The sequence below is a fragment of the Oncorhynchus gorbuscha genome, linkage group LG07, assembly GCF_021184085.1.
Source record: "Oncorhynchus gorbuscha isolate QuinsamMale2020 ecotype Even-year linkage group LG07, OgorEven_v1.0, whole genome shotgun sequence".
Taxonomy (NCBI): Eukaryota; Metazoa; Chordata; class Actinopteri; order Salmoniformes; family Salmonidae; genus Oncorhynchus; species Oncorhynchus gorbuscha.
This window is the reverse complement of record NC_060179.1, coordinates 48,883,032-48,898,407: the sequence shown is the minus strand read 5'-3', so window position 1 is coordinate 48,898,407 and position 15,376 is coordinate 48,883,032. Positions and strand designations below refer to the sequence as shown.

The 15,376-nt window shown below is 42.2% G+C and overlaps 1 protein-coding gene across 3 annotated transcripts in view; it reads left to right on the top strand.

Annotated features, from left to right (window-relative positions):
• Window positions 1–15,376, top strand: part of LOC124039949 (ATP-citrate synthase) — a 123,855-nt gene that overhangs the window by 23,815 nt on the left and 84,664 nt on the right. For all 3 annotated transcript variants that reach the window (XM_046356536.1, XM_046356534.1, XM_046356535.1), the window contains exons 7-11: window positions 2,739–2,869; window positions 4,856–4,974; window positions 10,966–11,102; window positions 11,642–11,703; window positions 13,639–13,756. In XM_046356536.1, coding sequence (XP_046212492.1) covers window positions 2,739–2,869; window positions 4,856–4,974; window positions 10,966–11,102; window positions 11,642–11,703; window positions 13,639–13,756 — 567 coding nt within the window. The remainder of the gene's footprint in view (window positions 1–2,738; window positions 2,870–4,855; window positions 4,975–10,965; window positions 11,103–11,641; window positions 11,704–13,638; window positions 13,757–15,376) is intronic.

Here is a 15,376-nt window from a genome sequence, read left to right as displayed (position 1 = left end):
TTATCTCCCGAGTGTAGTCCAAATTCAGTTTGGCTTTGGCTGCTTTAAGATGACTCCATGAGGTGCTGTCTGGGGATTGTTTATGTATTCTTTCACAGCATTCCAGCTCCCTCTCAAGATCTAGCCTGTGTGCTTCCATTGCTTTTTTCTTAGAGGATGCATATGCGATTAGATGGCCTCTTAGTGTGGCTTTAGCAGCGTCCCACATTGTGGCCGGAGAAACAGGAGAATCTTTGTCTTGTGTGTAGTTGTCTAACCATGTAGTTACCAATGTATGGAACACTTCATTTGAATACATGGAGGTATTGAATTTCCAGCTCTTTGACCTCGGGATGTTTTTGCAGAGGTCAAAGCGGTGGTGGACAAAGGCGTGATCTGAAAGTGCTATGGGTCCGATTGTACATGTGGCTGAATTCATGAAACTCTTTGGGATAAAAATGTAATCTATACGGGAGTAGGTGTTATGGACATTAGAGTAGTATGTATAGTCCATGGATGAACTATTAGTCTCTCTCCAGATATCTATCAGTCCCATCTCTTTAGTAAGAGTTCAACATCTTTACAGATCTAGGATTTGTGGTGGGGACTTGAGATGATTTGTCTAGGGTTGGGTTAAGGGTACAATTAAAATCTCTGGCCACCACGCCAAAGGAGACACAATGCTCATTGAACAGGGTTATCATTTTTGACATGAAGGCAGGAGTATCTGTGTTAGGGGCGTATATGTTTAATATAGTAATTGGTTGACCATATAGTGACCCAGTTATCTGATCCGGAGGGGAGATTTATTTTTATGTTTTTGTCAATTATGGAACATTTTTATGGATAAGTGTGGCTGTGCCTCTACTGTTTGATTTGAAAGATGAGAAATACACCTGTCCCACCCAAGCTCTGCGGAGTTTGGCATGTTCAGCATCAGAGGTGTGTCTCTTGTAATAGCGCGATGCCTGCCCTTTCTTTTTTTTAGAGCACATAGTATCTTTTTCCGTTTTATTGCATGCCCTAGACCATGGCAGTTCCATGTCAATAGATTTAAGGTACTGGTCATCGTCATGGAACAGTAATCGAACTTTAGTGCAAGTCATCGCTGGGTAAAAGTGGATAGTAGTTACAGCTGCGTTCACATAAAAGGAAAATAAATGACAACTCGACACATCCCGTTGGATCTATTACCCCCCCCCCGCTCAGTCTCAATTTTGTGTTCAGAATAAAACAAAAACTGGGAACAGTTAGCAACGCACAACGTCTCCCTCTCCCCACCAAAGAAAAAGGGGAGAAAAATAAAATCAATAGCCCAGCCTACATATACCTCCCCTAAGGGACACAGGGAACCCCAAGTAATAATAGCAACAAAAAACCAGGGAAATAAAAGTAGGCTGAAACATTAGTAGGCCTAGGTTAGGCTATACAGCCCATCCCTCTCAGTTAAAGGAAAATAAATATACATTGGATGGCTGTAATGACATTTAGGGGGTGGATTTCTGGATATCGGCTATATGTTGTCTTACCTCCTTTAGTAATGGCATTAATCGCATTTAGTCATTGGTCTGTTTCTCATTGACCAGGATTGTCTTACAAAAAACGTTTAGCCTCTTTGGGAGTTTTGAAGTGTCGCAAGGCTCCTTGGTGAAGAATCCTGAGCTCGTTTGGGTATTTGAATCCCCTGAAGATGTCTCGGTCAATTGAGTATTTCTTCACTTCGTCAAACTCTCGGCGCTTTCGGCGTCTGGCTGCTGGTGGGGGCCTCAGTGCTCGATGAGCTCTCTCGAGTTCTATGGGCCTGTCGGTGGACAGGTGGAGCCACTCGGGAAGTTTGTCTTGCAGAGTGCGAGGTTGGCATTCGGGGGGGGTTCTCTTGCTCCTGGCTAATGGCGCTAGTTTTTTCTGAAGCTAGCTTCAGAAGGCTTTTTCCGTCGCTAATACTCGAGTCCGGGTAAAAATGTCACCTGTAGTGTCGCCTTTTGTAGCCGCCATGACTTTCTTACTAAAGCTAAAGGAGTTTGAACTTGGAGTGGAGGTAAGATTAGGAATTGGAAACTACTTGTGCGGAGCTCTTAGTTCATGCAGCCATCTCGTTCAAGGGTCACGTGATCCCCCCCCCTGTGTTTTTTTTAAACAGCTAATTGTATGTGTGGTGTACAGAGATGAGGTAGTCATTAAAAAATCCTGGTAAACACTATTGTCCATGCAACTTAAGTGCCGTAAGCACATTTTTGGCCTGAACTTTTGTTTTCCATAACAAAGGGGTTGAATACTTACTGACTCAAGACATTTCAGCTTTTCATGTGTAAAAATTTGATAAACATAATTCCACTTTGACCGTATATGCTAGTGATGACAAATCTTAATTTAAAATGGATTCACACAATGAAATGTGAAGAACGTCAAGGGGTATGAATACTTTGAAGGCACTGTATTTAGGAAAAATAAAGGAGCTTTGTAAGTACAGCAAATTAGCACACAAATATTGTTGATACAATATATCGGCATATAATATCCCGATATGTAACTACATAATTTTATTTACTGTAGTATCCAGTTCTGCGTTAAAAAGTACATGAAATTCTAATGAAATCTGGACCTGCTTGAAATATATGTGAAGATGCCTTAGAGCCAGGCTTTTACAAGCTCCCACAGCAATGGCTCAGCAGTACCTCTCACTTTGAATTCCTCAATGCAAATCAGCTGTTGTATTTAACTCTCCATTGATGTATCATGGCATTTGTTTTTCTCTCCAGTGGTCAACCAAGATGGCGTGTTTGTCCTCGACATGGCAGCCAAAATTGATGCCACGGCTGACTACATCTGCAAGGCGAAGTGGGGTGACGTGGAGTTCCCCCCACCCTTTGGGAGAGAAGCCTACCCCGAGGTGAGTTGGACAGAGGGTCTAGAGATGTACACTACATGACCAAAAGTACATCTCATTCCAAAATCATGGGTGTTCATATCGAGTATGTCCCCCCCTTTGCTGCTACAACAGCCTCTACTCTTCTGGGAAGGCTTTCCACTAGATGTTGCAACATTGCTGCGTGGACTTGCTTCCATTCAGCCATAAGCATTAGTGAGGTCGGGCACTGATGTTGGGCAGTAAGCCTGGCTCGCAGTCTGCATTTCAGTTCAGCCCAAAGGTGTTTGGTGTGGTAGAACTTGACCCCATCTATCTTGACAAACCATTTCTGTATGGACCTCGCTTTTTGCACTGGGGCTTTGTCATTCAGCAATGGGCCTTCCCCAAACTGCTGCCACAAACTTGGAAGCACAGAATCGTCTGGAATGTCATTGTATGCTGTCGTGTTGAGATTTCCTTTCACTTGAACTAGGGGGACCTAGCCCAAACCATGAAGAACAGCCCCAGAACTTTAGTTTGTACTACGCATTGGGGCAGGTAGCGTTCTCCTGGCATCCGCCAAATCTACATTTCTCCGTCAGACTGCCAGATGGTGAAGAATGATTCATCACTAAAGAGAAAGCGTTGCCACTGCTCCAGAGTCCAATAGCGGTGTGATTTACACCTCTCCAGTTCACGCTTGCGCATGGTGATCCTGTGCTTTTGCGGGTTTCCGTGCAGCTGCTCGGCCCATTTCATGCAGCTCCCGATGCTTGGTAGTGAGTGTTGCAACCGAGGACAGACCATTGTTACGCGCTATATGCTTCAGTGCTCGGCGGTCCCATTCTGTACTCTTGTGTGGCTTACCACTTTTCGGTTTTGTTGCGCAGACATTTTCACGCAATGATAAAAGCACTTACAGTTGACTGGGGCAACTCGAGGAGGGCAGAAATCTGACTAACTGACTTGTTGGAAAGGTGGCATCCTATGACAGTGTCATGTTGAATGTCACGGAGCTCTTCAGAAGGCCATTCTACTGCCAATCTTTGTCTATGGAGATTGCATGGCTGTGTATTCGATTTTATACACCTTTCAGTAATGGGTATGGTTAAAATAGCTGATTCCACTCATTTGAAGGGGTGTCCACATACTTTAGTGTATATATCAAGAGTCTCAAGGTAGGAGTGACTATTTTAGGATCAGTTTTGCCTTTTGGACCACAATGAATAATATTACATGGACAGTGAGTACCTGATCCTAGATTTCCATCCCTACTATGAGAAGCTTGATATTGTACATATGATAGGAGAATTATGTTCTCCAGGTACATCACCCAATTGAATTATATTACTCTGTTTTGTATTTGTAAGATCCTGGTTGAATGAAACAGACGGAGCCCAGCTAAATAGTCAAAGGTTTATTCACGGAATGCTCTGAAGTCAAGAATACAAATCAACTAATTTTATACTGACTTCTCACGCCCACACAAACATACGCACACATGTCCTGCTACGCACACACTGTCTGTCTCACTTCCCAGCCGACAGAGATAGTGACTTTGTCCTTGAGACGTACTCCCCGTTCTCTCCCAAATCTCTAGACAGGTCGGCACCAAGCTGAGACAGTGTGTTTAGAATACCATAAAGGCATATTGTTTTACCCTAATTCTGACGAGGACTACACATTTGTTGATTATGATTTCATACATTCTAATCATTTCCATATGTTTCAGGGTGGGATATTCTAATCATTCAATTAACAGACACTTTTCCTCTATCAACATGTGGCTGCAGAAATGCCTGACAGTTCTCTAAGCTAATGGTTTTTCTTGTTTCTCCAGGCCAATGGCTCGGGCTCTCCAGTATTCAATTGAAATAAATGTCATCCATTTTCTTTTCATGAGAACTTTCAATCCATGGAACTAACAACTTGTATAGAATTGTGGGGTAATTAACCTGTGACTATGATTTTTTTTTGCTACCCTCAGAGTATATGCCCTAGTGACACATCCTTGTCTACCAATTCTAGGAGGCTTACATCGCGGATTTGGATGCCAAGAGTGGGGCCAGTCTGAAGCTCACCATCCTGAACCCCCTGGGAAGGATCTGGACAATGGTGGCAGGTGGAGGAGCCTCCGTAGTCTACAGGTAGGGTTGCAAAATTCTGGAAACTTTCCTGAAGTTCCTAGCCTAGTCCCAGATCTGTTTTGTTCCTGCCAACTCCATGACTGTCATTTAGGTGGTGCAAGCTATCTGCTTTAGTTTTCGAAATGATCTCTGTTGAGGGATGAGCTGGATGAGTTTCTTCTGAACACATTTCCAATTGTTGGCTATCTCAATTTGTGCACATTTTTCAAAATGCTTTTGTTCCTTAGCTGGACAGGCAAACACCGCCGAGTAGTAAACTGTAAACCAATCAAAACTTGTGTACTATCCATGGTACGATCTCTGCTGATCACGTCTACAAATCACATTAAACATTATCTAAAGTTGTAGACAGCTGGTGACATCTTAAGAGATCTCCGTCTGACCAACTGCTATCAGGTTAAGTATATATTTTTTTAAATCTAACTTATTTAGTTATAGAAATGTGGTATCTATGCAAGCTGTAAAATTACTCTCAACTTACTCTCAACTCTCAAAACACAGCAACCTTACTATTGGAGCTAGCTTGGTAGTTTCCTAGCGACTTACAACAAGTAGATCCGTTGCTAGCTAGCAGGAGAAAATATCACTAGCATATCATTCTGGGACAAGGAGTGTTTTATCAGTTTATTCCAAGTAATCATTTAAGGCAAGTAGTGTAAATCTAATAGTCAAGGCAGAACCCACTCATTTTATTCATACTGACAAATAAGAAATGTCTCAATGTCCCTGTCAATAGTTGGTGGCAGAGCACCCTGACTCAGACTGTCAGGATGGTCATTTTGTAGCTCACAAACTACAAATCAAATTTTATTTGTCAAGTGTGCCAAATACAACCGGTGTAGACCTTAAAATGAAATGATTACTTACAAGCTCTTACATTCCTTTGCAGTGATTTATTTTATTAAGTCTCATCTCTCCAATTTGTCTCATGTTCTATTCAGCTCTCCTGTGTCTCTTTCAGAGATCAACCAAGTGATTTTCACCAAGCATGGGCAACCCCTCAGAACCATCCTACTGCTGTTTGAACTAGGCCTGCATCACTATTTAGACATTGAGACCACATGGGTTTGCCTGTCTTTTCTTTGTTGAAGAACAACTGCAAATACATGTGCTTCTTTAAGCACTTTGAAGACTAAACTCAATGTAGAATCAGTTTAACAGGTGTCGTGTAATATTTCTTATTCAAAGGGGAGACTTTATCATTTCAAACAATCAACTTTATTTAATATTGATTATTTCAATAACTAAGCTGGTTGAGCGCACACTCCGAAGTGTGATGCCGAGAGCTCAACGAGCAGAATTGAGCCACAGTATTTTATAGTTAAAACACATCCTCCTGAATACGTGACAAACAACAGATGTCTGGAATAGGTCAAAAGGTTAGGATTTGTATGTGAGAAAGGAGTATCCCCCAGCCAGATATCAGATAGACTGTTCCATTTTTATAGAAATCAGGGTTTGGCCCCTAAGACAAGGTTCCTCCAATCAGCTGTCCACACCAGAGACATCTTCCTGGTACTTCACAGTATACAAATACCAACTCATTCTATGGAATGCAGGGTATAGGTTTTATCACCAAGCCATCACAAATAAATTGCTAGCGCAGAGGCCCAACTCAGTCCCGCTGACACAGATGAGAGAGTACCCATCAAAGCTATTTGATGCATAAACAGTAAAAAATATTATTGTAATTTTCCTACCATACAGGTGACAAACATATTATTTTACATTTGTAACATACTTTTGGAGGATTCCCGGAATTGTATTTTCCCCATCAGGAGCCCAGTCTTTTGCCATAGATGGTAGAGTTCTCATCTCTGGATCACGCAAGCTTAAGATCGCATTCTGCTAAGGCACTTGTCTGTCTACATCGGTCCGCTACATTGGTGACCTGGGTGGGATCCTTTCATTTGACATTTTAGTCATTTAGCAGACCGTCTTTAGCAGACCCTCCTTTCAAAACTCATATATGGGGCCTGGGCGCACACATGCTCCTTGAGAGAAGGGATAATACTGAAACATGGGTTGATGACAGTTCTACAGTCTCCATCAGAGGCCCAGGCTTTTGGCATAGATGTTAAAGCTAATTTCTGGACTGCACCATTGTAAGATTGTGCCCTCCCTGGCATTTGATATACATTGATTGGCAGGTTACACTGTGCAGTGCATTCAGAAAGTATTCAGACCATTCCCTTTTTCCACAGGCTAATTCTAAAATGGATTAAATAGTTTTTTTCTCATCTGTCTACACACTGTAACCTATAATGACGAAGCGAAAACAGGTTTTTAGATGTTTTTGCAAATGTATAAATAAAAACATACATTTTTATTTACATAAGTATTCAGACCTTTGCTTTGAGACTCAAAATTGAGCTCTGGTGCATCCTGTTTGCGTTGATCGTCCTTGATGTTTCTTGATTGGAGTCCACCTGTGGTGACTTCAATTGATTGGACATGATTTGGAAATGCACTCACTTCTACATAAGGTACCACAGTTGACATTGCATGTTAGAACAAAAACCAAGCCATGAGGTCGAAGGAGTTGTCTGTAGAGCTCAGACAAGATTGTGTCGCTGCACAAATCTGGAGAGGGTACCAAAAAATGTCTGCAACATTGAAGGTCCCGAAGAACAGTGGCCTCCATCATTCTTTAATGAAAGATTGGAACCACCAAGACTCTTCCTAGAGCTGGCCGCCCGGCCAAACTGAGCAATTGTGGGGGGGAAGTGCCTTGGTCAGGGAGGTGACCAAGAACCGATGGTCACTCTGACAGAGTGCTGCTGTTCTGCAGCACTCTCCCAATTTTAAGCCTTTATGGTAGAGTGGCCAAACGGAAGCCACTCCTCAAAAGGAACATGACAGCCCGCTTGAAGTCAAAAGGCACCGAACGGACTCTCAGACCATGAGAAACAGGATTCTCTGTTCTGATGAAACCAAGATAGAACTATTTGGTCTGAATGTCAAGTTTGGAGGAAACGTGACACCATCCCTACCGTGAAGCATGGTGGTGGCAACATCGTGCTGCGGGGATGGTTTTCAGCAGCAGAAACTCCCCAACTGCAGGTATGTCAAAGGTGCTTCAATAAAATACAGACTAAATTTGTCTAAAATACTTTTTATTTTTTTATTTCACCTTTTATTTAACCAGGTAGGCAAGTTGAGAACAAGTTCTCATTTACAATTGTGACCTGGCATCTAAATGTAAAATATATATTTTGTGTATTTATTTTTTATTTTTGGGGGGATTGGTCATTGGGGGGGGTTTTAATCCATTTTTAGAGCAAGGTTGTGATGTGGATGAAGTCTAGGGGTCTGAATACTTTCCGAATGAACAGCATTTAGATACTTAAACTACCTGAGACACCTTTGCTATTTATCTCTGTACTCAATAAATGGTAAACAAACTATTGGTGTTGGTGTACTTTGTTCGGATGTATATGCATGAAACGTATATTATGGAAAACATGTCCCACACTGTCATAGTTAGTAGAACAATGAATGGATTGGCCAGATTCTGGCACATCAGCTTTTAGAAGATTAATAGGAAAGCTAATCATTCAAACCACCTAAATATACTCACATTCACTGAACAAACATTTTCCCAACTGCTTTTTCTACAGTCCTACACACTCTTAACATTCTACATATCTTAAATTCCAATGCATCCAACATTATGCATGCCTACCATGGTATTGGGCAGCTGCTATTTGAGAATTCATATGTATTGCAAGTTATGCCTAATATGTAGGCTATGCCATATATAGTGGCTAATATTCCTATGCAGCTGTTTTAACTCTATTCTCGCTTACATGACACACGCACACATGCTTTTAATTGTGTTTATAAGAAAAGTATTTGATTGAATGTTTTCAAGCCTGCTGCTAGTTACTTGAAATGAGACGCCAAAACACGATTAACATTTTTTCACTGACAGATTGCTAATGAAACACATTGACATTTACAGTAGTTGATTACGCAAACTGACATTGGCTAGCTTTCAATATATTGGCTAAATGGTCAGTTACCTCTAAAGTGCACTTCTATATTTGAAGTGTACTCACAGATATTTACTTACAGCTAGCTATATCTGATCCTCGTCATCAGACAGCAGCTTGCGTTCTCACTACAGGCTGTTTACACATCGTAGATAAAAACAGGACATTTGCTTCCTTCATCATGAGGAGTATGTATGGAAGTTCTGGTTGGTTCCAAGTTTGGCAGTTCCGCATTTACCTGGGCAGACACTTAATCTTATGAGTGTAAGAATTGGTGTCAAACTTTTATAGTCATCATAAGAATTGTTCAGTCACGTATCAAAAAATCAGCTCGTTCAACTTCAATTTTTTTTGGCTTCTGCCCACTACCTAATTGTCGAGCCAAACTGTCCCATAAATCAACTCTGCAAAAAAAGAAACATCCCCTATTCAGGACCCCGACTTTCAAAGATGATTCGTAAAATTCCAAATAACTTCACAGATCTTCATTGTAAAGGGTTTAAACACCGTTTCCCATGCTTGTTCAATGAACCATAAACAATTAATGAACATGCACTTGTGGAACGGTCATTAAGACACTAACAGCTTACAGATGGTAGGCAACTAAGTTCACGGTTATGAAAACTTAAGATACTGAAGAGGCCATTCTACTGACTCTGAAAAACACCAGAGGAAAGATGCCCTGGATCCCTACTCATCTGCGTGAACGTGCTATAGGCATGCTGCAAGGGGTCATGAGGACTGCAGATGTGGCCAGGGAAATAAATGGCAATGTCCGTACTGTGAGACGCCTAAGACGGCGCTACAGGGAGACCGGATGGACAGCTGATCGTCCTAGCAGTGGCAGACCACGTGTTACAACAACTGCCCGAGTTACACCAGGAACGCACAATCCCTCCAGTGTTCAGACTGTTCGCAATAGGCTGAGAGAGGCTGGAATGACGGCTTGTAGGCCTGTTGTAAGGCAAATATCACCGGCAACAACGACCCTATGGGCACAAACCCACCTTCACTGGACCAGACAGGACTTGCAGAAAGTGCTCTTCACTGACGAGTCGTGGTTTTGTCTCACTGGGGGTGATGGTCGGATTCACGTTTATCGTCGAAAGAATGAGCGTTACACTGAGGCCTGTATTCTTGAGCGGGATCGAAGTGAATGTCCGTCATGGTCTGGGGTGATGTGTGACAGCGTCATCGGACTGAGCTTGTCATTGCAGGCAATCTCAACTCTGTGCGTTACAGGGAAGACATCCTCCTCCCTCCGTGGTACCCTTCCTGCAAGCTCATCCTGACATGACCCTCCAGCATGACAATGGCCCCAGCCATACTGCTCGTTCTGTATGTGATTTCCCGCAAGACAGGAATGTCAGTGTTCTGCCATGGCCAGCGAAGAACCCGGATCGCAATCCCTTTGAGGATGTCTGTGGAACTTGTTCAGTTTGTTGTTGAATCTTTTATGTTCGTTCAAATATTTACACATGTTAAGTTTGCTGAAAATAAACGCAGTTGACAGTGAGGACTTTTCTTTTTTTGCTGAGTTTAGTTGGCAGGAGAGCAGAAACATACTGCCATCCAGATGTTTTTTTCCAGAAATTCCGTTTGGAAGATTCCCACCCTGCTTGTTCGCTCCTGATTTAGGGAATCCTCCCAACTGGGATTTAGAAAATATTAAAATTACTTGTTACTATAGTGCAATGTTATCTATAATTCTATGATCCCAGCTACACTTAGTTTTCAGTTTGAATCGATCCCAGTGTTGCTGAATAGAACAATTGCGCTGCATTGGCGGTTTTGGCACTGAAGATACTTTCTAATTGCATTTATAACCTGTGCAGCTCAGGGCATGACTTTGGCCATGTCCCAAATGTCATGCTATTCTATCTAGTGCACTACTCTATGGGCACTGGTCAAAGTTAGTGTACTGTAAAGGCAATAGGGAGCCGTTTGGGAGGCAACCACTTGTCCTTGACTCTGACACCTGTCCCCTCGAACGTAGTGACACCATCTGTGACCTGGGTGGAGTGGATGAGCTGGCCAACTACGGGGAGTATTCGGGAGCGCCCAGCGAGCAACAGACCTACGACTACGCCAAGACCATCCTCTCACTTATGACCAGAGAGAAGCACCATGAAGGTGGGCACTTGCTCAGGTTCCCCAACCCCAATTATAAGCTTAACCATTAGTAGGTAAATGCATAACTGACCCAAGATCAACGTCTACTGTCAACTTCACCCTACACCTGGGAACTCGCCAGGGTTGCCCACTTGTACCTCTTATAGTTTTGAAATTAACGTTGGCATCGTCAGCTCATATTACATTTGGGCTATATCATAAACAATGCACGTAGAAGCAAGAAGTCCCACAGACTGTATTACTCCTGTACTGCCTCTATTCCAACGTTTTGATCCATGTTGGATCTTCTTAATTCATTTAATCTTCATCAATAAATGTGAAGCAATATGTGTTGACTTAAAAAAAAATCAATGTTAGTTACACTTAATTTACCTTTGGACACAGACGAATTCCATTGGTTGGGACTATTTAACTCTGTGCAACACTAAGTTCTATCACATGCTCAATTCTTAGTGTGTTACAGCATTGTCAAACTAGATGTTGTTGTTACATGAAGTCTCAGCATTAATACTAACACATTTCTATCTTTGCCTCGCCAGGGAAAGTGCTGATCATCGGAGGAAGCATCGCTAACTTCACAAACGTGGCGGCCACGTTCAAAGTAAGGCGCCCAAACACGGTCTTCCCCTAGTGCTGTGTCATTGATAGGGCCAGACATAATCTGAGTGCAGAATGTGCATAAGTCCCTTGAATGTAATTTGTAATGAAAAATATATTAATTGGCCTTGTCTAAATACCTCTACTCGCGTTCTAAATAGTAAAATGTCTAACATTGAGAGTGCTTTAAATGCCAGAATGTCATACTCTATATATACCAAAGTATGTGGACCCCCCCCTTCAAATTCATGGATTATGTTGCTGACAGGTGTATAAAATAAAGCACAGTCATGAAATCTCCATAAACAAACATTGGCAGTAGAATGGCCTTACTGAAGACCTCAGTGACTTTCAACGTGGCATCATTGGATGCCACCTTTCCAACAAGTCAGGTGATCAATTTTCTGCCCTGCTACAGCTTCCCCGGTCAACTGAGTGCTGTTATTGTGAAGTGGGAATGTCTAGGAGCGACAACTGCTCAGCAGCGAAGCGGTAGGCTGCACAAGCTCACAGAACGGACCCGCCGAGTGCTGAAAATTGCCTGGCCTCGGTTGCAACACTCACTACTGCGTTCCAAATTGCCTCTCGAAGCAACGTCAGTACAAGAACTGTTCGTCGGGAGCTTCATGAAATGGGTTTCCATGGTCGAGCAGCCACACACCAGCCTAAGATTACCAAGCATTGGCTGGAGTAGTATAAAGCTCGCCACCATTGGGCTCTGGAGAAGTGGTAACGTGTTCTCTGGGCTGATGAAGCGCGCTTCACCATCTGGCAATCCCACAGACTGGGTTTGGAGGATGCCAGGAGAACGCTACCTGCCTGAATGCACAGTGCCAACTGTAAAGTTTGGATGAGGAACAATGGTCTGGGGCTGTTTTTCATGGTTGGGGCTAGGCCCCTTAATTCCAGTGAAGGGAAATCTTAACGTTACAGCATACAATGACATTCTAGACTATGTGCTTCCAACTTTGTGGTTACAGTTTGGGGAAGGTGTTTTCCCTGTTTTAGCATGACAATGCCCCCGGGTGCACTAAGCAAGGTCCATACAGAAATGTTTTTTTGAAATCGGTGTGGAAGAATTTGATTGGCCTTCACAGAGCCCTGAATTCATCATTGAACACCTTTGGGATGGATTGTAACACCGACTGCGAGCCATGCCTAATTGCCCAACATCAGTGCCTCACTAATGCTCTTGTGGCAGAATGGAAGCAAGTCTACGCAGCAATGTTTGAACATCTAGTACAATAGAAAACCTTCCCAGAAGAGTGGAGGCTGTTATAGCAGCAAAGGGGGGACCAACTCTATATTAATGCCCATGATTTTGGAACGAGATTTTCTAGCAGGTGTCCACGTACTTTTGGTCATCTAGTGTACTCATTTAGTCTTCATCTGTATTTGCTGCATACTCTATTAAGGAAGAGGTGCATCTTTTCAGACCCATTTGTCATAAGAGGATGGGCTGTTGCAAAATGAACGAATGGCGGGAAACAACACGTTTGACCATTAGATGATGCTTTCTTAGTATGGGTGAGCCTAGTATGTTTATTTGTTGCTGAATGCATACTTTTATATTAAACCGTACATATATATAGTATGATTAGTACACAGTACGTTTTAAAAATTAGTAGGCAAGATCGTTTTTCGGACACAGTGGTTCTCTATTTGGATACACTGATGCTGATGCCTAGTCTTCCTGGCAAAATTCTAACATTTAGAATCTATTCAATCAAACCAAATAATGCCACTAGACATGGTATAACATGCTGCAGTTTCATATATGAAAATTATGTATGTAATTATATAAATTCAGATTTAGAAAAGGCATCCTGCAGATTTTGTCCAGCCTTAGCCATTGTGCCTGCCATTAATCCCATGCTTTGAACAAGGCATGTCTATCCATACATTTTACCATACTGTGCTCTCCTTTGATCACCCCTAGGGCATCGTCAGGGCTATCAAAGACTACCAGGGACCCCTGAAGGAGAACGGAGTCACCATATTTGTGCGTCGCGGCGGCCCCAACTACCAGGAGGGCCTGAGAGTGATGGGAGAAGTAGGTGAGTCCAGGCTGCAACTAGTTGGCTACATTCCAATTCTCTACCCTACTTCCCGAAGTGTGTACTTGTACACTCCCTGTTATGGATTTAAAAGGAATGGACTGGTATAATGAATGGTGGTAGCTCCCTCCAGCCATTCTTGTATCAATCCAATGCTTTGAAATGCATGAGGTGGAGTGAAAAAGTACACATTTGGGGAGAAGGAAAAGTAATTGAAACATGGCAATTGTCCCACTCCTCCCTTCTGCCAACATTTACTCCAATTCTCTGATCTGAGATGACTGTCCCTGACTGCATCCCGGATGGCACCGGGATCTGGGCCCATAGGGTGCTATTTAGGACAGACCTTAGTTTCTGCCATATTGCTTTCAACTGAGTGGCAGCATCGCTTCAACTATCAGATGTGATAAGGTGATTTGGGGGCGTAATAAAGTAATGTAGAAGTGTGGCCAGATAACCCTACCACTGGTCATACAGTGCCTTCAGAAAGTAATCACACTCCTTGACTTAATCCACATTTTATTGTGTTAGTCTTTAATTTAAAATTGATTCAATTGAGATTTTTGGTCACTGGCCTACACACAATACCCCATAATGTACGAGTAATTGTTTTTATGAATTGTTTTCAAATTCATAAATTATTATCTGAAATGTTTTGAGTCAATAAGTATTCAACCCTTTTGTTATGGCAATGCTAAATAAGTTCAGGAGTAAAAATGTGCTTGACAAGTTACATAATAAGCTGCATGGACTCTGTGTGCAATAATAGTGTATAACATGAATTTTGAATGACTACCTCAACTCTGTACACCACACATACAATTAGCTGTCAGGTCCAGGGAATTTCAAACACAGATTCAACCACAAAAATCAGGGATGTTTTTCCAATGCCTCACAGAAAAGGGCATTTATTGTTAATTAAATGGGTAAACAAAAAAAAAATAGCAGACTTTGAATATGCCTTTGAGCATGGCGAAGTTATTAATTAATACTGACCTAATTGACTGAGTGAAAAGCAGGAAGCCTGTGCAGAATAAAAATATACCAATAGATGCCATTAACCTTTTGGCCTGAATACAACGTGTTATATTTGGGGCAAATACAACACATTACTGAGTACCACTCCATATTTTCAAGCATAGTCATGGCAGCATCATGTTATGGTTCTGCTTGTAATCTTTAAGGACTGGAGTTTTTCAAAATAAATGGAATGGCGCTAAGCACAGGCAAAATCCTAGAGGAAAACCTGGTTCAGTCTACTTTCCACCAGACAGTGGGAGATTAATTCAACTTTCAGCAGGACAAGAACTTAAAACACAAAGCCAAATCTACACTGGAATTCCTTACCAAGAAGACAGTGAACGTTCCTGAGTGACCCAGTTGCAGTTTTGACTTAACTTCTTGCGTCAAGCCATCCCGGATCCGGGATCGTGAATACAGCCCCAAGCTCAATTACCATTACGCAACGTTAACTTTTGATGAAAATCGCAAATTAAATGAAATTAATCTATTTGCTCTCAAGCTTAGCCTTTTGTTAACAACACTGTCATCTCAGATTTTCAAAATATGCTTCTCAACCATAGCAAACTAGCATTTAGCATTTAGCGTTGGCATTTAGCG